Here is a 19319-nt window from a genome sequence, read left to right as displayed (position 1 = left end):
CTTATGACCACAAACTGAGGTGAAAACAGAATTGTCCCTGTGGCATCTGAGGACAAGTCCCAGAGGCATGACCGCCTCTTTGCAACGAAGTTAACCATGGGACTGGGCACGCCCAAGCTTTCAAGGTAGCTCAGGAAAGTGCACACGTTTGCTTCTAATGTTCATAGCTACGTGGTGTTTGGGCAGAAATTTTGTTGTCGTGCCTTCTTGACGGGCTCTGTCATCTTGTCTCCTTGCTCTTTCATTTATTTTCAGAGGGAGGCAGGAAGTGAAGCTGCTTCAGGGATTTGGGGCATGCTGGGATGCCTAAATCCTCAGAGTGGCTCCCTGTCATCGGAGGGTTGACATACAGGTGGCCATTTTTCTGGGGCACATGGCATCGTTTCCTTTCCTTCTTCCTGTTGCTTGTGTGCACAAGCCAGCGAGGCAGAATCTGGGCTCCATGCTGTGGAGCTTGTGTGCACAAGCCAGCAAGGCAGACTCATCTGGGCTCCATGCTGTGGAGCTTGTGTGCACAAGCCAGCGAGGTAGACTCATCTGGGCTCCATGCTGTGGAGCTTGTGTGCACAAGCCAGCGAGGCAGACTCATCTGGGCTCCATGCTGTGGAGCTTGTGTGCACAAGCCAGCGAGGCAGACTCATCTGGGCTCCATGCTGTAGAGCTTGTGTGCACAAGCCAGCGAGGCAGACTCATCTGGGCTCCATGCTGTGGAGCTTGTGTGCACAAGCCAGCGAGGCAGACTCATCTGGGCTCCATGCTGTGGAGCTTGTGTGCACAAGCCAGCAAGGCAGACTCATCTGGGCTCCATGTCGTTGCTGCCACTTATGAGGGATGTATTAGTTGCCGCTGGCTGCTTCACACAGTTACCACAAACTCAGTAGGTTAAAATCACACACACTTCTTTTATTGTTTTGGAGGATCCAGGTCAAAAATCAGTTTTACTAGTCCAGAGTTGAAGTGTTAGGATGGCCAGTGCCTTCTAGGGGCTGAAGGAAGAATTCTTGTCTTGATTTCCTAGCTTCTACAGGCCAATCCTTCGCTACTGTCTCCTGTCTCTTCTAGTCCAGTACTTTTCCTGCCTTCCTCTCTAAGTGGTTATAGCACTGAGCCTTCTTGGTAGTCCGGGATCATCTCCTCTATCAAGGTCTCCAGCTCATTACATCTGCAGTTCCTCGTGCCACAGAGGGAACATCCATCCCAGAGACTGGGGATTCCATGCAGAGATCTTGGGGGCGCAGTGTTGGTAAGTTTTCCATAACTGTAACAGATGTGCACCCTAATCGGCTCGTAAAGGGGAAAGCTTTACTTTGGTTCACAGTGCAGTTTCCAGTCCATGGCTGTTGGGGCCTCTAGTTGAACAGGGTTTCATGGCAGGAATGTGTAGCTGAGCAAAACCACTCATCTCGAAGACAGAATATTATGTAGCTTCCCTTATATGTGCAATCTAGACTTAAATATCCACACATGACATGTACCTTAGATTCTTCTCTTGTTTCTGTGATAAAATATCCCGACAAAAGCATCTTAAAGGGAAAGGGGTGGACATAATTCCAGAGGGACACAGTCTGTCATGATGGGGTCTTTTGTGACACTATTCCTGGGCGACATGAGCAAACACCCACTTCCCAGGAGTGACTGATGGCAGAAGAAAGCAGGTGACCCGGTGAGTTTATTGGGGTTATTTACTGGAGTGTGGGTGAGGGGCTGCTTACAGGAGCAGAAATAACTCAAAGACAGCTGCATCACCAAATCCAACCCAGCGTGGTGACAGTGCACAAAAGCTGGAAGCCTAGAGCAGACTTCACAGCCTGCAGGCAGCTCAGTGGGTGAGAGGATGTCTCCTCCAGGCAGCTCAGGTGGTCTCCTTTCAGGGAGCATGGCTGAGTCTGAGCCTCTTCTAGGCACCTCAGTTGGTCCGAGAGTGTCTCTCAGCAGTTCTCACTGTTCATATAGGCTTGGGGAGGGAGGGTCCTAGTGTAGCTGGTCAGTTTCAGGGACTTCCTGAAGCTATTCAGTTTACTTTCTGAGTTTAAGGAACTTTCATGTAGGATGGAATATTACACACACACACACACACACATACACACACACACACACACACACACACACACACACACACACACACCCCTTAGAATTTTTCCTGTGTCTTAATGAACTTCCCTTAATGGAGGATTTTTATCTTAGAGGAAACTTGTATACAACATGGGGAAGAGATGGCCACCTGCAGGAGCAAGAAGCTGGCTGGTCACATTGCAGCCTCACCCAGGAAGCAGACAGGTGACCAGAAAGCAGGACCTGGCTATAAAATCAGTGAGACGCTATCTCCTAAAGAGTCCACGGCTTTCTCTGATGGTGTCAACCACCTGGGAACCAGATGTTGAAACGTGAGCCTATAGGAAGCGGCTCACATTTAAACCAAAGCGCCGTGAAAGCGGAAAAGGGACTCTGTGGGGAGGCAGAGGACCAGTGAAGGAGGAAGGAAGGACAAGGGAGGGAGGAAGGGGCAAATTTAAATAGTAATATGTGGAAGAACGTGTCATAGTAAAAGTGATTTTGATACTAACATAAAAAAATCAACAGAACCCCACCCTTGTCATAGCCAGGAAACAAAAGAAAGGGAGAGGCTCAGAGTCTCACATACCCTTTCAGGACACCTCCCCTTCAATACCTGAAGACCTCCCGCAGGCCTTTTCTCCTAGAGGGTGCACTGTCTTCCAACAGTCTCACACTGGGGACCAAAGCCTTACCACGTGGAGCTCTGGGGGACAATCCAGCTCCGAACCGGAGTCGGTCACCAAAGGATTAAATGGTGTCTCTATTCACAGGATTTCTGATGCAGGACATAAGGTTTTTCATGCCAAGAATTCTCCATTTCTCTGCACATGGCCACTGGGTGTCCTGCGATTTAATTCCGACACTACAGAGAGTTAGCATGGATACTGTAGGTTGAGGACCCTCCACAAGAATGCCCATGCATCAGATGCCATTGGAAGTAGCTGGGTCCCAGCCAGTCATGCTGCTTTCTGAATTACCTCCATGAGGAGTTCTCCCAACCTGGGGAAGCCAGGGATGGACCATGTGTTAGTGGAGGTGACATCAACTTGGAGGCCTTGGTGTGCAAATCCTCTCTGGGTTTGATGTGACTATTGCTGTCTTAAGTCAGCAGCTGGGATACCCCATTGGAAGCCACTGGGGAGCTTTTGGGAGGCAGGGCTATTAACATACCCTTGTGGAGGTGGAGGGCTCAGGAAGTTCTTCTGAGATCCCTCCTCATTGTTACATGTAAGATGAAAACAAAGTGCAGTTCTTTTGTGAGTCATCCAGGCCAGGGTGGGACTTTCTGCTGGGGTAGCTGCCTTTGAGTCACCCACGCTCCTGTAAATAACCCCACTAAACCGATTGGCTCATCCAGCTTGACAAATGGAATTTTTGCTTTGGTCTGATGATGCTCCCGCTAGCTCTAGGAAAAGTCATGTGGCAGGCCTGTATTACTGAATTCCTCTTCCATCTGGGAAGACCCCTTGAATAACTTTTCAGTCAGACTCTGTATGTCACTCCTGGTCATTCTGGCTTTGGTATGTGTGTGTGATTGTGATGTACGTGGTGTGTGCATATGTGTGTGCACGTGTGAATGTGGGCACATGTCTGCTTTGGTGCATACGTAGAGGTCAGAAGACAACCTAAAGAACTGGTCTTCACATCACACCTTAGTTGAGACAGGATCTCTGTTGTTTGCCACCGTGAATGCTGTGCTAGCTGGCCTTGGTGTTTCTAGGGACTCTCCTCTGTCTTGTTGTAGGACACTGGGATTACAGATGTGTGCCACTGTGCCTAGATTTGCATGGGCACAGTGTAAAGTCCTTCATGTCGGGCAAGTTTCTTACCCACTGAGCCATCTCCCCAGACCTCATTCTGGCTTTTAAATGGTCCTGCTTGCTTGCTTTACTGCTGGGCTTCCTCCTGTTTAAATTGAAGTCTTAGTCTCCAGCCTCTTGGTGGATGTAAAATTTACCCTTCCTCTCTTCCCCCGCCTCAGGGACCTAGAATGTAGACTCGGGGATGTTAGCTCCTGACTTTCTCTAATCTCTGCCTTTTCTGAGTCTGGCAGTAGCTCCCGCCATGTCTGTAGCACTTAGAATCGACTTGGCCACGGGTATCACAGTCACTGATAGCTTCCTGTCACATTCCAGATGTGTAGTGATGGCGAAATGCCAGTTACACCTGGGGCTCCTCTCACTGCAGTAGTTGACCCACCATGTTAGTTATAGTTACAGGTGCCTAATTTAGAAGCTCGCGTGTTGTGGAATATTATTTTAAGATGTGTTACACTTGTTTATGCTGTGGAACATTTGTTTAATGATGCAAAGATGCGTTGCATTCTTTATATTGCATTTGCTTAACTCTGTTGACACTGTGTTACTTTGCCTGTCTAAAACACCCGATGGTCTAATAAAGAGCTAAACGGCCAATAGTGAGGCAGGAGAAAGGATAGGTGGACAGGTGGGGCTGGCAGGCAGAGAGGATAAATAGGAGAAGTTTAGGAAGAAGATCTAGGAGTGAGAGGACTCCTGAGGCCAGCCACCCAGCTACATAGCAAGCCACAGAGTAAGAAGTAAAGAAAGGTACATAGGATAAAGATAAAAGCTCAGAGGCAAAAGGTAAATGGGCTAATTGAAGTTAAGAAGAGCTGGTTAGAAACAAGCCAAGCTAAGGCTAGGCATTCATAAGAAATAATAAGACTCCATGTGTGTGATTTATTTGGGAGCTGGGTGTTGGGCCCCCCTAAGAACAAAGAGTAAAAGTTAAAAAAAAAAACAACTACACACATGTATCACAATATCACCAGTTTTTCTAATATTTTGGTAATTCTGTTTTATTATAATTGGTCTGCTGTAAACCTTTGTATCAAATCTTAGTTTTTAAAAATAATGTTCTGGGTAAGAATCGAAACTGACAGAGTAGAAGGGGGTCCAAAGCATTTTTAAAAGAAAAGCAAAGATCTGGAGTGTAGCTCAGTGGCAGATCTTTAAGATGCATAAGGTCGTGGGTTCAGTACTCAGTGACATTAATAATCTAATGATGTTTTGGAAAGGGTTGGAGTAGATAAACCTGATCTCCCCCAACACACCCTGACCTGAACTTACCCTTGGGAGTGGGAGGTCAATTGTTAAGTTTCCCAAAGTCACATTAGGAAAAGCACATGACTAGTTACAAGTGAGCTAAATAACATCACAATTGGGGTGTATTTTATGAAACAAGACAAAACAAAACCAAACAAAACAAAAACAAAAACAAAAACAAACCCCAAAAAACCAAGTCCCTCCGTCCTGGTCTTTAAGAGGTTTCCTGTCTCTCTTACCCACAGGGGGAGCATGTGGCCCAGCTGCTGGCTGTTCAGTAGGCTGTTATCTGGGCTTAGGGCTTCAGTGAGGAGGTTGGCTGAGCAGCCTGCTGTGTGTCTAACCAGGGCAGTGACTCAGCTGACTGGAGTAATCACTGCTTGTTGATTTCCTGGGGCGGGGGTGAGTGAGGAGGCGAAAGCCCGATCACAGCCCGCTAACCACAATTTCTAAATATGCTGGAAGGCTGCACTCAGAAGTTCTGCATGGACCTCTGAAGAAATTCCTCATGTCACAGAACTCTGGGACTTAAAGGATCCTAGGAGATCCCATCTGAAGAGGTAGACAGCCATATGTCTGGAGGTAAAATTCCAGCAAGACTTTTGGACTTCTGCCAGTGGCTGACATTCCTAAGGCTGTGAGGGGGCTGGAGAGGTGGCTCCATCTGTAAAATACTGTTCAGATCTCTAGTACCCAGGAAAGAGGCTGGGTACAGTTATACACACCAGTGGCCCCAGTACTGTGGAAGTGGGGACGGAGTCCTTGCTGCTCATTGGCCAGGCAGCCAAGCAGAATCAATGGGCTGCAGGTATTTTTTTGAGGTACTCAAAAAAATAAGATGGAGTGAGATTAAGGAAGACAGCCAACATCAACGTCTGCCTTCTACACCTACCCGCACCCACGTGCACCCCTTGCCCCAGAATGTAAGTGCCAATAAACGGTGTAAGAGAGTAAGGCAGTTAAGGTGGAGGGCCACATCTCTTGCCAGATACAGTAGGTGGATAGCACACCCAACCCTAGGCCATTAAAAGACTTTACGATGATGGAAATGGATTTCTATCTGGATCATTCCTGCTTTTATGTCCCAAGAAAACAGTTCATCTTTTACTTAATGAAAGGAGGATAAATTTAATCTAAAATGTAATGTTCAATCCTGAGCAAGCTTTCTTTCTTCCTACCTGACTCTGTAATTCATACAACTGCACAGAGAAATGGATGAGGACTACCTTCCCAGATCTTTTTAGTGTGTGTTTATGAGTGCAAGCATGTGGGGGGGGGGGGGGGGCTCGGGTGCATGTACCTGTGCACATGAGGACCAGAAGAGAATGTCACATCTCTCAGAGTTTGACTAGATTGGGCTTGATGCGTGGGCCCTGGGATCTGAACTCTTGTCTTTGTGATTGCACAGCTAGTACTCTTAAGCACTGAGCCAGCTCTCTGGCCCTGTTCTCACTACCCAGTTCACAAGCATGGTATATTGTCTCTTGCCTGCAGATCTTTTACTTTGCAGTCAAAAGCTGCAAAGCATGTGAATACATTTTTAAATCCACACAATGCACACACTATCAGGAAAACTGGTTTCTGCTCCTCTCAAGATTATAGCGCTGATTCTTAGGGTGCAAATACATTTAATTAAGAGGAAAGGGAGGCAGTCATGCTGATCATCGTTGCTAATAAGGCAAGTCGTCTTGGAGACACTCAGCAATAGAATGTCTGCTCTGGGGATGTCCAGCTCCAGCCATGAGGGGCCTCTTTGCAGCAGCCTCCTCCTGTGATTGACACATTCATCTCTCTTGCCCCTAGCGTCCTGGTGATGAGGCTTGCCTCTTTATTTTTATCTGACCCGAGGCCAGCTGCACTGATTCCAAGATAGGGAAGGACCTGGCGTGGCATCTGTCCCTTCAAGCTGGCCCACTGAAGCAAATAATTCCCAGGCGCTTCACTGGGAGAGCAGATCCTTTTCATTCAGCCTGATACACGCCAGCTCTCTCGCACTTACTCTTGTTTGCCAACGAGACAGCACTGTATTATTTAGCCATGAAAGCCAGGGACATCACTAAAAGTGGCCTCATGTTACTGCCTCACAGGCCTATTAGCCATCTCATTTTGCCTTTGCACATGTCATTGAGATGCAAAGCGGCTCTGGGTCTCATTATGGACAAGGCCCTTTGTTGGACTGGCCTGGCCCCAGTGCCTTGGCTTTGCAGTTCTTCCTCCCTCTGGTCCCCAACAGGATACTGGTACTTTGACATTCGCTGAGTCAGAACTGAGATATACCTACAGCCAGGGAAGAATGCCACTGAAATGATGGGGACCACCAAATCTCCCTTCAGATGCCAGCCACAGACGCTCCTTTGTTAAAGCAGCCTGACATAGAACTTTGCTGAGGAGACTGGGACAGATGACAGTCCGCTACATTGTCATTGGAAGGTCAGGGGAGGAGTGTGTTCTATGATTATGGCTTTCCTTCTCTACTTTTTTTTTTAAACACCTAGGCAAGTGGCCATGCTTTCTTCTATTGTCCATCAGCTGCTAGACTCCACTTCCATGTTAGTGACCTTCTAGCTGTCTCTCCCCTTCTTTGGTCACTCCCTGTTTCTGGACAGCTTGCATTCTCAGTAGGAAGCAGTCAGTGACCTTGAATGAGTTCCCTTTGTCATACCCTCCTCCTCCTCATGCCTCTCAGCCTTTTCAGCCCTAAACACAAGGTCACAGCAGCCCTTGTTTCTGGTGTAAAGATTTGATGAAGCCATGTGCTGCGCAGCGCTTAGCCCACAGCCAGGCTGTTGGTGTTTCGATCTGAAATGTACCCACAGGTTCATCTTATGGATACTGGACACCATGCTTGTGGTGCTATTTGGAAGGCTCTGGAACCTTTAGGAGGTGGGGCCTGACTGGTGAAAGTAACCAGGTGAGGGACTTGGAAAGTCATGCTTAGCCCTGGTTTCATTCTAGCTCTCTGTTTCCTAGACAACTTAGATATGAGGGCTCTCCACCACATGTTCACATGGCCAAGGACTTCATGCACGCCCCACCATGAGGAACTGAAACCCCTCTGAAACCATGGGCCCAAATAAGCGCCCCCTTTCCTTAAGTTGTTTCTGTAGATATCTGATCACAGTGGCCAGCCTCCACAGCTATTGAGTGCCTGCTGCATGCCTGTGTTGTCTGAAGTGCCAATACCAAGAGACCAGGCTGTGTGCCTATGGCTTTCAGTCCTGTCGATATGGACCTTCATCAGACAAGCACACAGATTTGTTTCCAAATTGGGCCAAGAACTAGGAAGTATAATAGGTAGACCCTGAACTTAATCAAAGGATGTTTTAAATATCATTTGAGTGGAAATCAGAAAAGGCCTAGGAGTGAACCAGGAGAAAAGGGTGTCTGGTGCTGACCAGTCAGCCCTCGGGCACATTGGAACAAATGAAGGAAAAGTGTCATCATCTTAGGGCAGATGTGGCCCCGCACCATGGGGCAGGACTGAGTAAGCAGATCACAGGCTGGGATGTAGGGCCCTGCATCTCCTCTGCTGGGCGTCCTGGAGAAGAGAGCAACCTGAACAGCTATCCTCCTGCCTCAGGGCTCTGGAGACACTTTTTCAGAGGAGCTGAAAGGCCAGGTTGGCTGGAACTTGGAAACAGGCCTGGTGGGGCCAGAAGGTGCTCGGCAAATATCAGCCGGTGTTGGTACATTACAGTGTTATTCTCTAAGTTCACTGCCGCCAGACCAAGGTCTCCTTAGAAACGCCAAGGTCTCTGGAAGCCATTTTATCTAGTGAGGGGCAGTCACTTCAGGGATGTGAAGTGGCCGTGACACACCACTGATTTCTAGCATATGGACACTGGAAGAATGGATGAGCAGACACTGCCTGTGGAAAGCAGGGCACTCCAGGGGCAGAGCATTGCAGCCAGAAAAGCAGCTCTTAAGCAAGAAGAGGCAAAACCAGAAGCAGCAAACAAAAGACCGTCTGATGGGGCTAAAAGTGGAAAGTGAACATTAGGGAAAGGTTCTCCCAAAGCTGTGTTCGCAGGGGCTGATTATCTCTATCGAAATGTCTACTACATTCTCCACTGGCTGGAGGACGGCCAGCCAGCCGGAAAGCCAGAGCCTGCTGCGACACTACACCCCTAGACAGGGTCTCGGGAACCACACTGCCTTCCTGACTTTGATTTCTTCTATTTTGGAATAATCTAAAAGCATTTATTCACCCAAACATACTGTGTCAAGGTTCTCTCTCTCCCTGTCTCCCCCTCCCCTTTTTTTCTTTTTCTTTCTGTCCTGGAGGTTGAACCCAAGGCCATGTGCACGCTAGGCTGCCCTGTGCTCAGTCGCTGAACACTTCCCAGCCCCCTGCCACTCACTACTCTGAGTTTTTGTTTTGAGAGGCCTCACATAGCCTCAAAGTTGATATGTAGCCAAGGTTGACTTGAACTTAGGCTCTTCCCACTTCACCTCTTAAATGGTCGGATGGTGTGTGTGAGCTACCAAGCTGGTTCGTGCAATGCTTAAGTTACAGTGTCGCCCGCAAAGGCTGGTGTTCTGTCTCTTGTCCTATGTCGATGTAGTCTTGTGGTGATGACATGGATGTTGCATCTTCAAGACCAACGTGTAGCCCGAGTCCTTCAAAGGAAGACTGGGCTAGCCCCGATTTAAGAGCACACACTGACTGGACCTGGGAAGTGGCTCAGCTGGTACAGTGCTTGCTGTGCAAGCTTGGGGACCCGAGTTCAGATCCCCAGGACCCATGTAAAAAGCCGGGTGTGGTAGTGGGTACGCCCCAGAGCTGGGTGTAGGGGGCAGACGTGAGACAGTACCTGGTGTCTCCTGGCCAGCTGAACCAAGGAGCAAGGAGCTCCAAGTTCAATTGAAGATCCTGTTTCAAAAAACACAGTGGACCATAATCAGGGCAGACACTGGCTGTCAGCCTCTGTCTTCCACATGTGCAGACTTGGATACACGTTCCCCCTATACAGAGAGAGAGAGAGAGAGAGAGAGAGAGAGAGAGAGAGAGAGAGAGAGAGAGAGAGAGAGAGAGAGAGAGAAAGAATAACAATTTTGAAAAAAATCCCAGCTCTAACAGGAAATGCTAACTCAAGCATACACTCTTCCATCAAAAATGACATTTTTGCCCTCTAAGATGGGGATGAATGAGGCTCTTAATCAGGAAGACTATTATGTTGTCAAAGGCATTGCCAGGATGAGGGATGGATTCTCACAGAACTATGACCATTTTATTGCTTTTCAGCCCCCGGCCACCAATCCCCCTGTCCCTGTTACTGACAGAAGAAGAAGCAGCAATCATCATCCAGTCCTTCTGGAGAGCCTATCTGGTAAGGGCCACCTGTGAGTGTGACACTGAGCATGATTGGGACTTGTTGTGACATGGTGGGCCAGTGGGAAAATAGATTCATCTGAAATTGAATGCTATTGCTCACATATAGACCGACCTCAGAGATTGGAGTCTCTGCAAACAGAGGGATTTGAATTTTATTTTTTTAATCAAAACTTATTTTACAATTATCATAAAAGATACATTTGAGGGTTGGGGCAGTTGTAAAAGTGCCTGTCATATGAGCTGAGATCCTGAGTTCATATTCACAGAATCCGTATAAAAAACTAGGCATTGTGCCTGTAATCCTAACTGTGGTTAGGGTGGAGGCAGGCAGATCTCAGAAGCTCATTGGCTACCCAGTATAGCTTACAGGATGAGATTCAGTGTCAGTGAGAAACCTGCTTCAAGAAATAAAGATAGTCATTAGGAGACCCCTGACTTCAAACTCAGGCCTACTCACACACTCATGTGCGCACACACAAATACCTTCCAACTTTCTAAAGTTGGGTTTGACTGGCCTGTGTTGCCTAAAAATAGTATTGCAAGTCAGACATGGTGGTGCACACCCATAATCCCAGCACTTTGGAGGCAGAGCCATGAGGACCACAAGTTCAAGCAAGACCACCTTGGGCTGTAAAGAGAGATTCTACCTCAAAACAACAAACAAAAACAAAAAACAAAAAAAAACAAACATACAAACAAAACCCAAAAGGTACTATTTCATGTAAACAGAGAGGAATACACGTTGTTTTCGAAAAGAGCAAGAAAATTCAGATAAAGCAAACAAACTTCTGAGTCACTGACGACACAGTCATTACCAGCATCTTGGGGTCAAACTCAATACACTCGAAACCTCAACACATGGAATGCTGCAGACATGTCACATGGAGAAAATCACCTTTTCTGTTGTGACTGGTTTTTCAAACAATTTTCCTATTTGAGAGGTTGAGATTATTTCAAGATCTCCATGATTACAGTCAGTGTTGTTAACAGCTGTGGGCAGCCGGGTTTGCAACTTTTTCTGGCCACTTAACATAGGAGAAATTCTAGAAATAGAATGTGTAGGTCAAAGGTGAGCTTCTAAAGAGTTCCTGATCCACGCTGTCATGAAGCCCTTCAGCAAAGATATACTTTAAAAGATGGATGGCCAAAGACGTATTGGAGTGCCACGTGTCTCTGTGCTAAATTGTATGCAGCCTCTAAACTATCCGGTGATTGAAAAGCAACATTAGCAAGCTTCCAGGTGAGTGTACAGTGCCTGGTCCAGGGGGCAGTGCCCCCTCCCACAGCTGAGGGGAGGCATCAGTGGCACTGCTCAGATTCAACGTCTTCTTATTTTTAGTCAGCATTAAGTACATCCACAGTGTAGCTCGTGCATCACCGGCACCTCCATCTCCAGAGCTTTTCATCTTTCTCAGCTGATGCTTTTCACATCAAGCACCAACTCCTTATTCCCTTGTCCCCTCCCAGCCCCCAGCCGTCACCAGCCTGCTCTCCATGTTCATGAATTACAGGAACCTTTTGGTGATGGTGAGTCTTCTCTGTGGATGTGATAGGATCTCAAGTAACCTAGGAGACACCTCTTGTACACGTGGGACAGTGTTTCCACAGGCTTAGTTGGGGTGGGAAGACCAACCCTGAATGTGCACAGCACCAACCCATGGGCTGGGGTCTTGGGCTGAATAAAAAGGAGAGAGCAAATTCATCTGTCTGTTTCCTGACTGTGAATCCAATGTCACCAGCTGCCTCAAGGCCTTGCCACCATAACTTCCATAACATGATGGACTACACCTTTAAACCACAAGCCAAAATAAGCCCTTCCTGTCTGTGCTGGCTAGTTTTATATTAGCTTGACACAAGCTAGGGATATCTGAAAGGAGGACCCTCAGTTGAGAAAATGTCACTATAAGATCCAGCTGGTTTTGTATGATGCTGGAGACCAAAGTTAAGGCTTCATGAATGCTAGGCAAGCATTCTACCCACTAAGTCATGTGCCCCAGCCACACTATCTACTTTTAAAAAACATTCTTTACATTCATTTACTTATTTATTGCAAGTGTGAATGTGTATGTATGAGTGTGCATGTGCACATCTGTGCCACCGCGTCTGTATGATGGTTAGAGGACAGTGTTTGGGAGTTAATTCTTTTCTTTCACCATGTGGGTTCTGGGGGTGGAACTGAATTCATCAGGCTTGGTGGCAAGTGTTTATAATACATACCAATTATGGAAAAAATAAACAATGCAGATCACTGATTGGTATTTAGCCTCTTAGAATTTTCTTATTCATATGGGAAATTTTACTTTGTTTTAAGATACTGCACTGGGCCCATGCTCTCCTCTTCCTGACAGATTGGGAATAACTTGCCTTGTCAGCAAAGATCTACCCCACGAATGTTGATGGTTCTGTGATATGCACCAATGTTTTATTTCTGTGGATAACTTGAATTATAATCTGTTGACCCATGAGCAGTCCAACATTTATTTTAGTCTGCTTTGTAAGCTGCAATTTAAGCAGAATGTCCTTGCTCACACTGACTGATTTTGTCTGTAAGGTTAATTGCTGGTGGTGGGTGGCGTTCATAGCTTAAGGACTAAGCATCCTTCACCACCACTTCTCATTGCTAAATTACTCCAGAGAGGCCAGAGTCTCACCATGAGACATGCCCGGGTGCTCACCAGCAGTGTATTCCCCCAAGTTTTGATGGCTCAGTGGAGGGAGGAAGGCAGAGATGGGGAGGGAGCCTGAAGCGTGCCTGGGGTCAGTGGAGTTCTAAGGACATCATGCTGAAGGAAATAAATAGGAAGAGTGAGCCCTTGCTCCGTGTGTAGGTTGTGTATTGCACAGCTCTCAGAGGCTGTCATTCAGGCCCACAGATTGCCCACCTCTGAAGCTTTGAGAAGCTTGGGCATTGGGGTTGACTGACTGTTTGTTCTACCATTCTTTACTTAACCCCACTGGCCTTGGCAGCTCCTATCTCTAGGTTTATGGCCCTCCCTTCCCTCAATAGCTGGAGACCAGCTGAGGTAGGGGAGAGGCATCTGTGTGTGATCTAGAAGTGACCCTTTGGTCCAGAGTCTGTGGATTTTCTTCCTGAAGCTGTGTAGAATTTAGATTTAGTAAGGTGTGTGCACAGATATTACTCAATGATGGAGTAATCATGAAATAATAATCAATACAGTAATATTCAGAGACCAAAAGTAATAAACACAGAGCATGTCTAGTCCAGTACCACAAATAATAATAATTCAAAATAATACTACAGACAGGGGTTGGACAGATAGCTCAGTGGTTAAGAGCACTTGCTATCTTGCAGAGGGCCTAAGTTCAGTTTCCAGTGTCCACGTCAGGCCTCTCACAGTGGCCTATAACTCAGCTCCAGGGAATCTAACACCCTTTTCTGTCCTCCAAGGGCACCCACATGCACAGAAACCCCCCCCCCACACAAACATAAATGAAAAATAAAATTAATATATATTAATGTATGTAATATTATATATAAATATGTGCGTATATATTTATATATATATAAAGAATACCAGGCCTCAAGTCCTGTGAACATTTTGATCTCAGACCTAGGACCCTCTGGCTGCCTAAAAGACAGGGCATTCTGAGGACTTTAAGTCACAGGCAATGGGCGCTCGAGCCATTTCCACTTGATTTATTTAACCTGTCCCCACCCCAAACCAGGCCTTTCTGTTTGGAAAAGACCCGCCCTAGCCTGGCAGGTAGGGATCTGATGTTGACCACAGCAAGGGTGTTGAGGCTGTAGGCTGAGCAGCGATGGAGACACAGCTGAGAATGCCAGGGAGAGCATTGCCACTTCCTCCCCGTCACCCATGGAAAGCGCAGCCCCGTCTGAACAGCAGGAAGAGCAAGTTGGCTCTGAGTAGGGCAGCTGGCTGGGCTGCTAGGCCTGACAGCTTTTCCTTCTTCCAAAACTCACTGGAGCCTCTGAAGGTTAAATGGGAAGAAGGTCAGTCCACAGGAGGAATGTGGTCCTGCTGGGCATAGAGCATTGTGCTCTTGTGGTTATCAGTTCTAGTTTCCTTAAGAAGGCGACTTTTAAACAAGCTGTGTGGCCTCCTTGCATTCCTCTGTGATGTCAGGCAGGCTCCTGTCTCAGGGCCTTTGTGCTTGTTGATTCTTTCCACCTGCCACTCACCAGTCATTGCTCTCTCTCTCCTCACAGAGGCTCTTCTCCAGGGTCTTCCTGGCCCCCTCTTCTAAGGCAGAACCCTCTCATCACACCTACTCTGCTTGCTTTCTTGTCATTTCTTGTCACCTGTTTAACATGGTAGTCAACAGGCATCTGTTTGACTCTTTGACTGTTGGGCTCATTTGCTGCTGACTCCAGCCTATCTCTATTGACATTGTGCACTCTTAGAATTTTATAAATGAGTAACTGAATCCTTAAATCATCTTCAAGAATGAATAACAAACGAGTTTGTTCCATTTTATGAGCCCTCCTCTGTGATTTACACAGGCACTTAAACATGAGCTCCTGGGGGGAGTCGCTCATGCACCAAGATCCTTGACCTTAACAGCTGCCCCCATTAATCTCCCAGAGATGGCACATGGGAAGAGGCTACGTTGAAATTAGGGAGAGGGGGGTAATGTATTTACTCTCTCTCTCTCTCTCTCTCTCTCTCTCTCTCTCTCTCTCTCTGTGTGTGTGTGTGTGTGTGTGTGTGTGTGTGTGTGTGTGTGTGTGTGTGAGAGAGAGAGAGAGAGAGAGAGAGAGAGAGAGAGAGAGAGAGAGAGAGAGAGAGGATTCATTTTATCAAAGGTATGTGTGACCCAGCTCCTCAGCAAGCCTTGCAATTTGAGAAACTGAAGAAGGTTGAGATGACAACCCCCCCCGCCCCTGCAGACTGGACCCCAGACATCAGCTCCAGGTTTGTGCGTGTGTCCTGCAGGGAAGATGGAATCTCCTTCTGACACTGATATCTGCTAGCAGGTGCACAGACCCTGCCATCCCAAGTCAGACATGGGATTGTGCAAAAGGAATGTTAAACACGGGGGGTTGGGGGCAGGATTGCTTGCATCAGATTACAACCAGTCCCCCTTGGCTGGTGTGTGGCCACCTCTCTGAAGCCTTAGTGGCTGGCTGTGTCCTTTCTGATTTGAAGAGCAATTTTGGCCCCAGCTTGCTGGTAAAATTGAATTCCTAGGATGGATTTCTCCTCAGTGGATCCACTTGCCTTTTTCAGACTTCTAAGTGTGTTTTCAGTGCCTCTGGCTACCACACACTTTCTCCACCACCAGACTCATCCACAGAAACCTTTCTTTAGGCTGTCTCATACATAGTTGTTGAAATAATGTATTTGAATTTTTATAGGTAGCCATGATAGCATCAGCTATACTGTTATTGTGGTTGTTGGTTCTATTTTCCTTAATAAGGCACCACTCCGCATGTACCTGAGTGCTGGGATCACTGGCATGGACCACCACACCTGACTCTAGGCTCAGACTTGGTTGTTGTTGAGGACCTGGGGATGTAGCCCAGTATCCCTAGCTTAGCAGCAGGGTTCAGTCCCCAGCACTGCAGGGTGGGGAGAATGTCACCCCTTGGGCAGAGAAGTTGTCTGGCATAGTAAAGCTACTCTGTCAGCACTATGGACAGCGGTATGGATGGGGTTTTAGGTTTTTTATTTATTTACTAATTTATCTTTAGTCTGGGTCTTTGTAGCTCAAGTTGGCCTTGAAGTCTCTATGTAGCCGAGAATGACTGTGAATTCGTGCTCTTCTGTCCTCTACCTCCTGAATGTAGGGATTATAGACATGTGTTACCACCTCCACTTTGACAGTACTGGGGACGGAGCCCAGGGCTTTCTACATGGTAGGCACACTCTACTAATGGAGCTGCAGCCCCAGCCCTTGCCTTTATTTTTATCTTTTAGATTAAAAACTTACTTTTTTTTTATGCTTTCATGAGTGTGTGCATGTGTATATACGTATGGGCACACACTGTGAATGTCATGGTGATCATGGGCAGGTCAGAGGACAACTTGTGGGAATTGATTCTCTCTGGCCACCATGTAGGTCCCAGTGATCACACTTGGCTCATCAGGCTTGGTGGCAGGTGTCTCTACCTACTGAGCCATCTCACCAGTCCCTTGTTTCTGGTTGTTTATTTGTTTGCTTGTTTGTTTTTGAGACAGAATCTCGCTCTGTAGTCCAAGCTGGCCTCACACTTGTGCAGTCTTCCTGGTTAGCCTCCTAAGTGCTGGGATTACAGACATGCCACCATGGGTGTCTGAAGTTTATGTTTTGAACATTTTAAAGCATGTAGAAAATACTTCCAAGTTAAGTCTGCCTATGTGCCTCACCGAACAAGTGAAAGAAAATCCTGAAACTTCTCGGCAGTGTGGAGACTGACGGTGGGTGCAGACACAGGATGCTCACTTTGGCGTCGGCAGTCCCCAGGGTGGCCTTTCTTCCCCCTCACTCAGATGGCAGCCTCATGCATTCACTGGCATGTGGCTTCATTTATTGGCTCTCCCATGTGACAAAGCTGCATGGAGAGCCTTGTCAAGAGTGGAGCTGGGGGCTACGGAGAGCTCTCGATGACGTGGGGAAACCCTAGGATGGAATGAGATTATCAAGAGTAGCATTCTTGGTCATTGGTGGTGGTGGAATTAATCCCTCTGAATTGAAACACCTCCTCCTGGCAGGAGGAGGGAGGCTCGGCTGACTCACAGAGCTGCTTGTGGCTGTCCTTGAGTCTGGATAAGCAAGGAAGGGGCTTGGTAGGTGAAGTGCCCACCATTCGAGCACAGGGACCTGAGTTCAGATCCCTGGCACCCATGTAAAGAGCTGGGCACTGAACAGTAAAGCATACATCCCTATAGTCCCAAAGCTAGGGCTGGGGAACAGAAGGATTCCTGGAGCTCACCGGCCAGCCTGGCCAAATTGATGAGCTCCAGGTTCAGTGAGAACTGTCTCCAAAAGTATCGTAGAGAGTGATGGAGGGAGATGGATGCTGACTTCTGGTCTCCACATGCACGTATTTGAATGCACACACACAATAAATAGAGCAAAATGTGAACATCACCATTCCTGGACAAGAAACCCTCTTCTCAGAGTTAGCTATGTGTCTTTTCTGTGTATTTTCTTTGTTTATGTGAACTTCCATATATATCATTCTGCTGTATATAAGTAAAAGATGCATTTCCTTTCCTGAACCAGTGAGAGAGCTCAGTGGTTAAAAGCACTTGTTGTGCAAACCTTTGATCGATCCCTGTAACCTACGGTGGAAGGAGAGAACCAGTCTCCAAAGTTGTCCTTTTGCCTTCTCATGTGGGCTGTGGCATGTACATGCCCTTTGTTCCCCGCCCCACATGTGAACACACGCACGCACTCACGCACGCACGCATGCACGCTTTCGCAATGTACCAAGCATTCCTAAGTATGTGCTCAAACATTTTGCAGCCTGCCTCTTCGTTCAGTCCAGAAGTACCTTTCCACATCAGCACACATCTATTCTGACTCTGGGTTTTGTTGGTGATTGAATCTGGCTTTTCCTAGGCAGTACAGGCTGGCCCAGAACACTTTTTTTTTTTTTTTCATAAAAAGCCCTAAGAGTATAAACAAAATCTCATATTTCTTTCTTCCTTCCTTCCTTTCTTTCTTCTTTCTTTCTTTCTTTCTTTGAATAATTTAACTTTATTTTATGTGAATTGGTGTGAAGGTGTCAGATCCCCTGGAACTGGAGTTACAGACAGTTGTGAGCTACCATGTAGGTGCTGGGAACTGAACTCAGGTCCTCTGGAAGAGCAGCCAGTGCTCTTAACTACTGAGCCATCAATCCAGTCCCCTTGGCCTGGAACTCTTGATCCTCCTGCCTCCACCCCTTGATTGCACACCCAGTTTATACTGGTGCTGGGACTTGAACCCATGGTCTTATGCATTCTAGGCACGTGCTCTGCCTGCTGAGTCACATTGCAGCTCCCCTCCTTCTCTTGATTGCCCGGCTTCTTTATATTTCCGGTTGGCTCTTGGGCTTTCTGGAGCTTCCTTCCCTTCCAGAGAGGGCGTCCCTGGTGCAGCTGCTTTAGGGAGGGCCTGGTGTGTTTCCTCCCTTTGTGTTGGTTTTTAGACCTCTCTCCCTCTTCTTTCCTCTGGGGACAGAAGCACAACTAGGTGAACCCACATCACAAAAAGCAGCACTTCCGTTCTCATGCAGGGGCCCAGGTGAGGGCAGATGGCAGCTGACTCGGGTGGTAGGAAACAGCTTTGTGTGAGTCACACTTATCTGGCCAATTGACTGTGTGCTGCCTAGAATACCTTTAGAAGACAATTGTTTTTTATTGTATAATTGCTTTGAAGTTATTTACTCTGCATCTGATTCCAGCTAATTGAAGCTGGTATAGCAGAAGAGTTTAGACAGTTCATTCACTAATAGTCCTCCTTAGTAGGCAGATAGCTCTGCTTCAGACACTGCACATGCTTTGGGAAATAAGGCAAAGTCCCTGCTTACATTCCTACAATAGGCTGCCAGTCAGTACAAACAAACACGTAGGTGACAGTGAAGAAATGAACCTTGTGTGGTTCAAGTATCCTAGCACTTGGGAGAGTGAGGCAAGGGGCTTGCTATGAGTTGGGGCCATACCACTAATCCTAGCACTTTGAAGGTCATCCTCAGCTACTCCAGGAGTTCCAGGCCAGCCTAAGACACATTACCGCCTGTCTCTGAAAGGGGAGAAGGGTGCTGGGGCAGTAGCTTAGTTGGCAAAGTGCTTGCTGTGCAGGCATGAGGAGTTCAAGCTGTAAACCTCCTGGAAAAAGTGCTGGGTGTGTGTGGTGAGACCCCTCTTGTAATCCCAGCACTCAGAAGGTGGTGACAGATGGATGGGCTCTCTGGT

At 47.3% G+C, this 19319-nt stretch overlaps 1 protein-coding gene across 2 annotated transcripts in view; it reads left to right on the top strand.

Moving 5' to 3' along the window:
• Positions 1-19319, top strand: part of Iqck (IQ motif containing K) — a 138632-nt gene that overhangs the window by 54188 nt on the left and 65125 nt on the right. The window contains exon 7 of one of the 2 annotated variants that reach the window (XM_052761156.1): positions 10366-10450. The exons of the other annotated variant lie outside the window; for it this stretch is intronic. Within the exon in view, the coding sequence (XP_052617116.1) occupies positions 10366-10450 (85 nt within the window). The remainder of the gene's footprint in view (positions 1-10365; positions 10451-19319) is intronic. 2 annotated transcript variants of the gene reach the window in all.

Source organism: Peromyscus californicus, unplaced genomic scaffold, assembly GCF_007827085.1.
Source record: "Peromyscus californicus insignis strain IS unplaced genomic scaffold, ASM782708v3 Scaffold_4__1_contigs__length_199733344, whole genome shotgun sequence".
NCBI classification, from domain to species: domain Eukaryota; kingdom Metazoa; phylum Chordata; class Mammalia; order Rodentia; family Cricetidae; genus Peromyscus; species Peromyscus californicus.
Note: the sequence above shows the minus strand (reverse complement) of the source record. Positions and strands in the feature narration are given on the sequence as shown.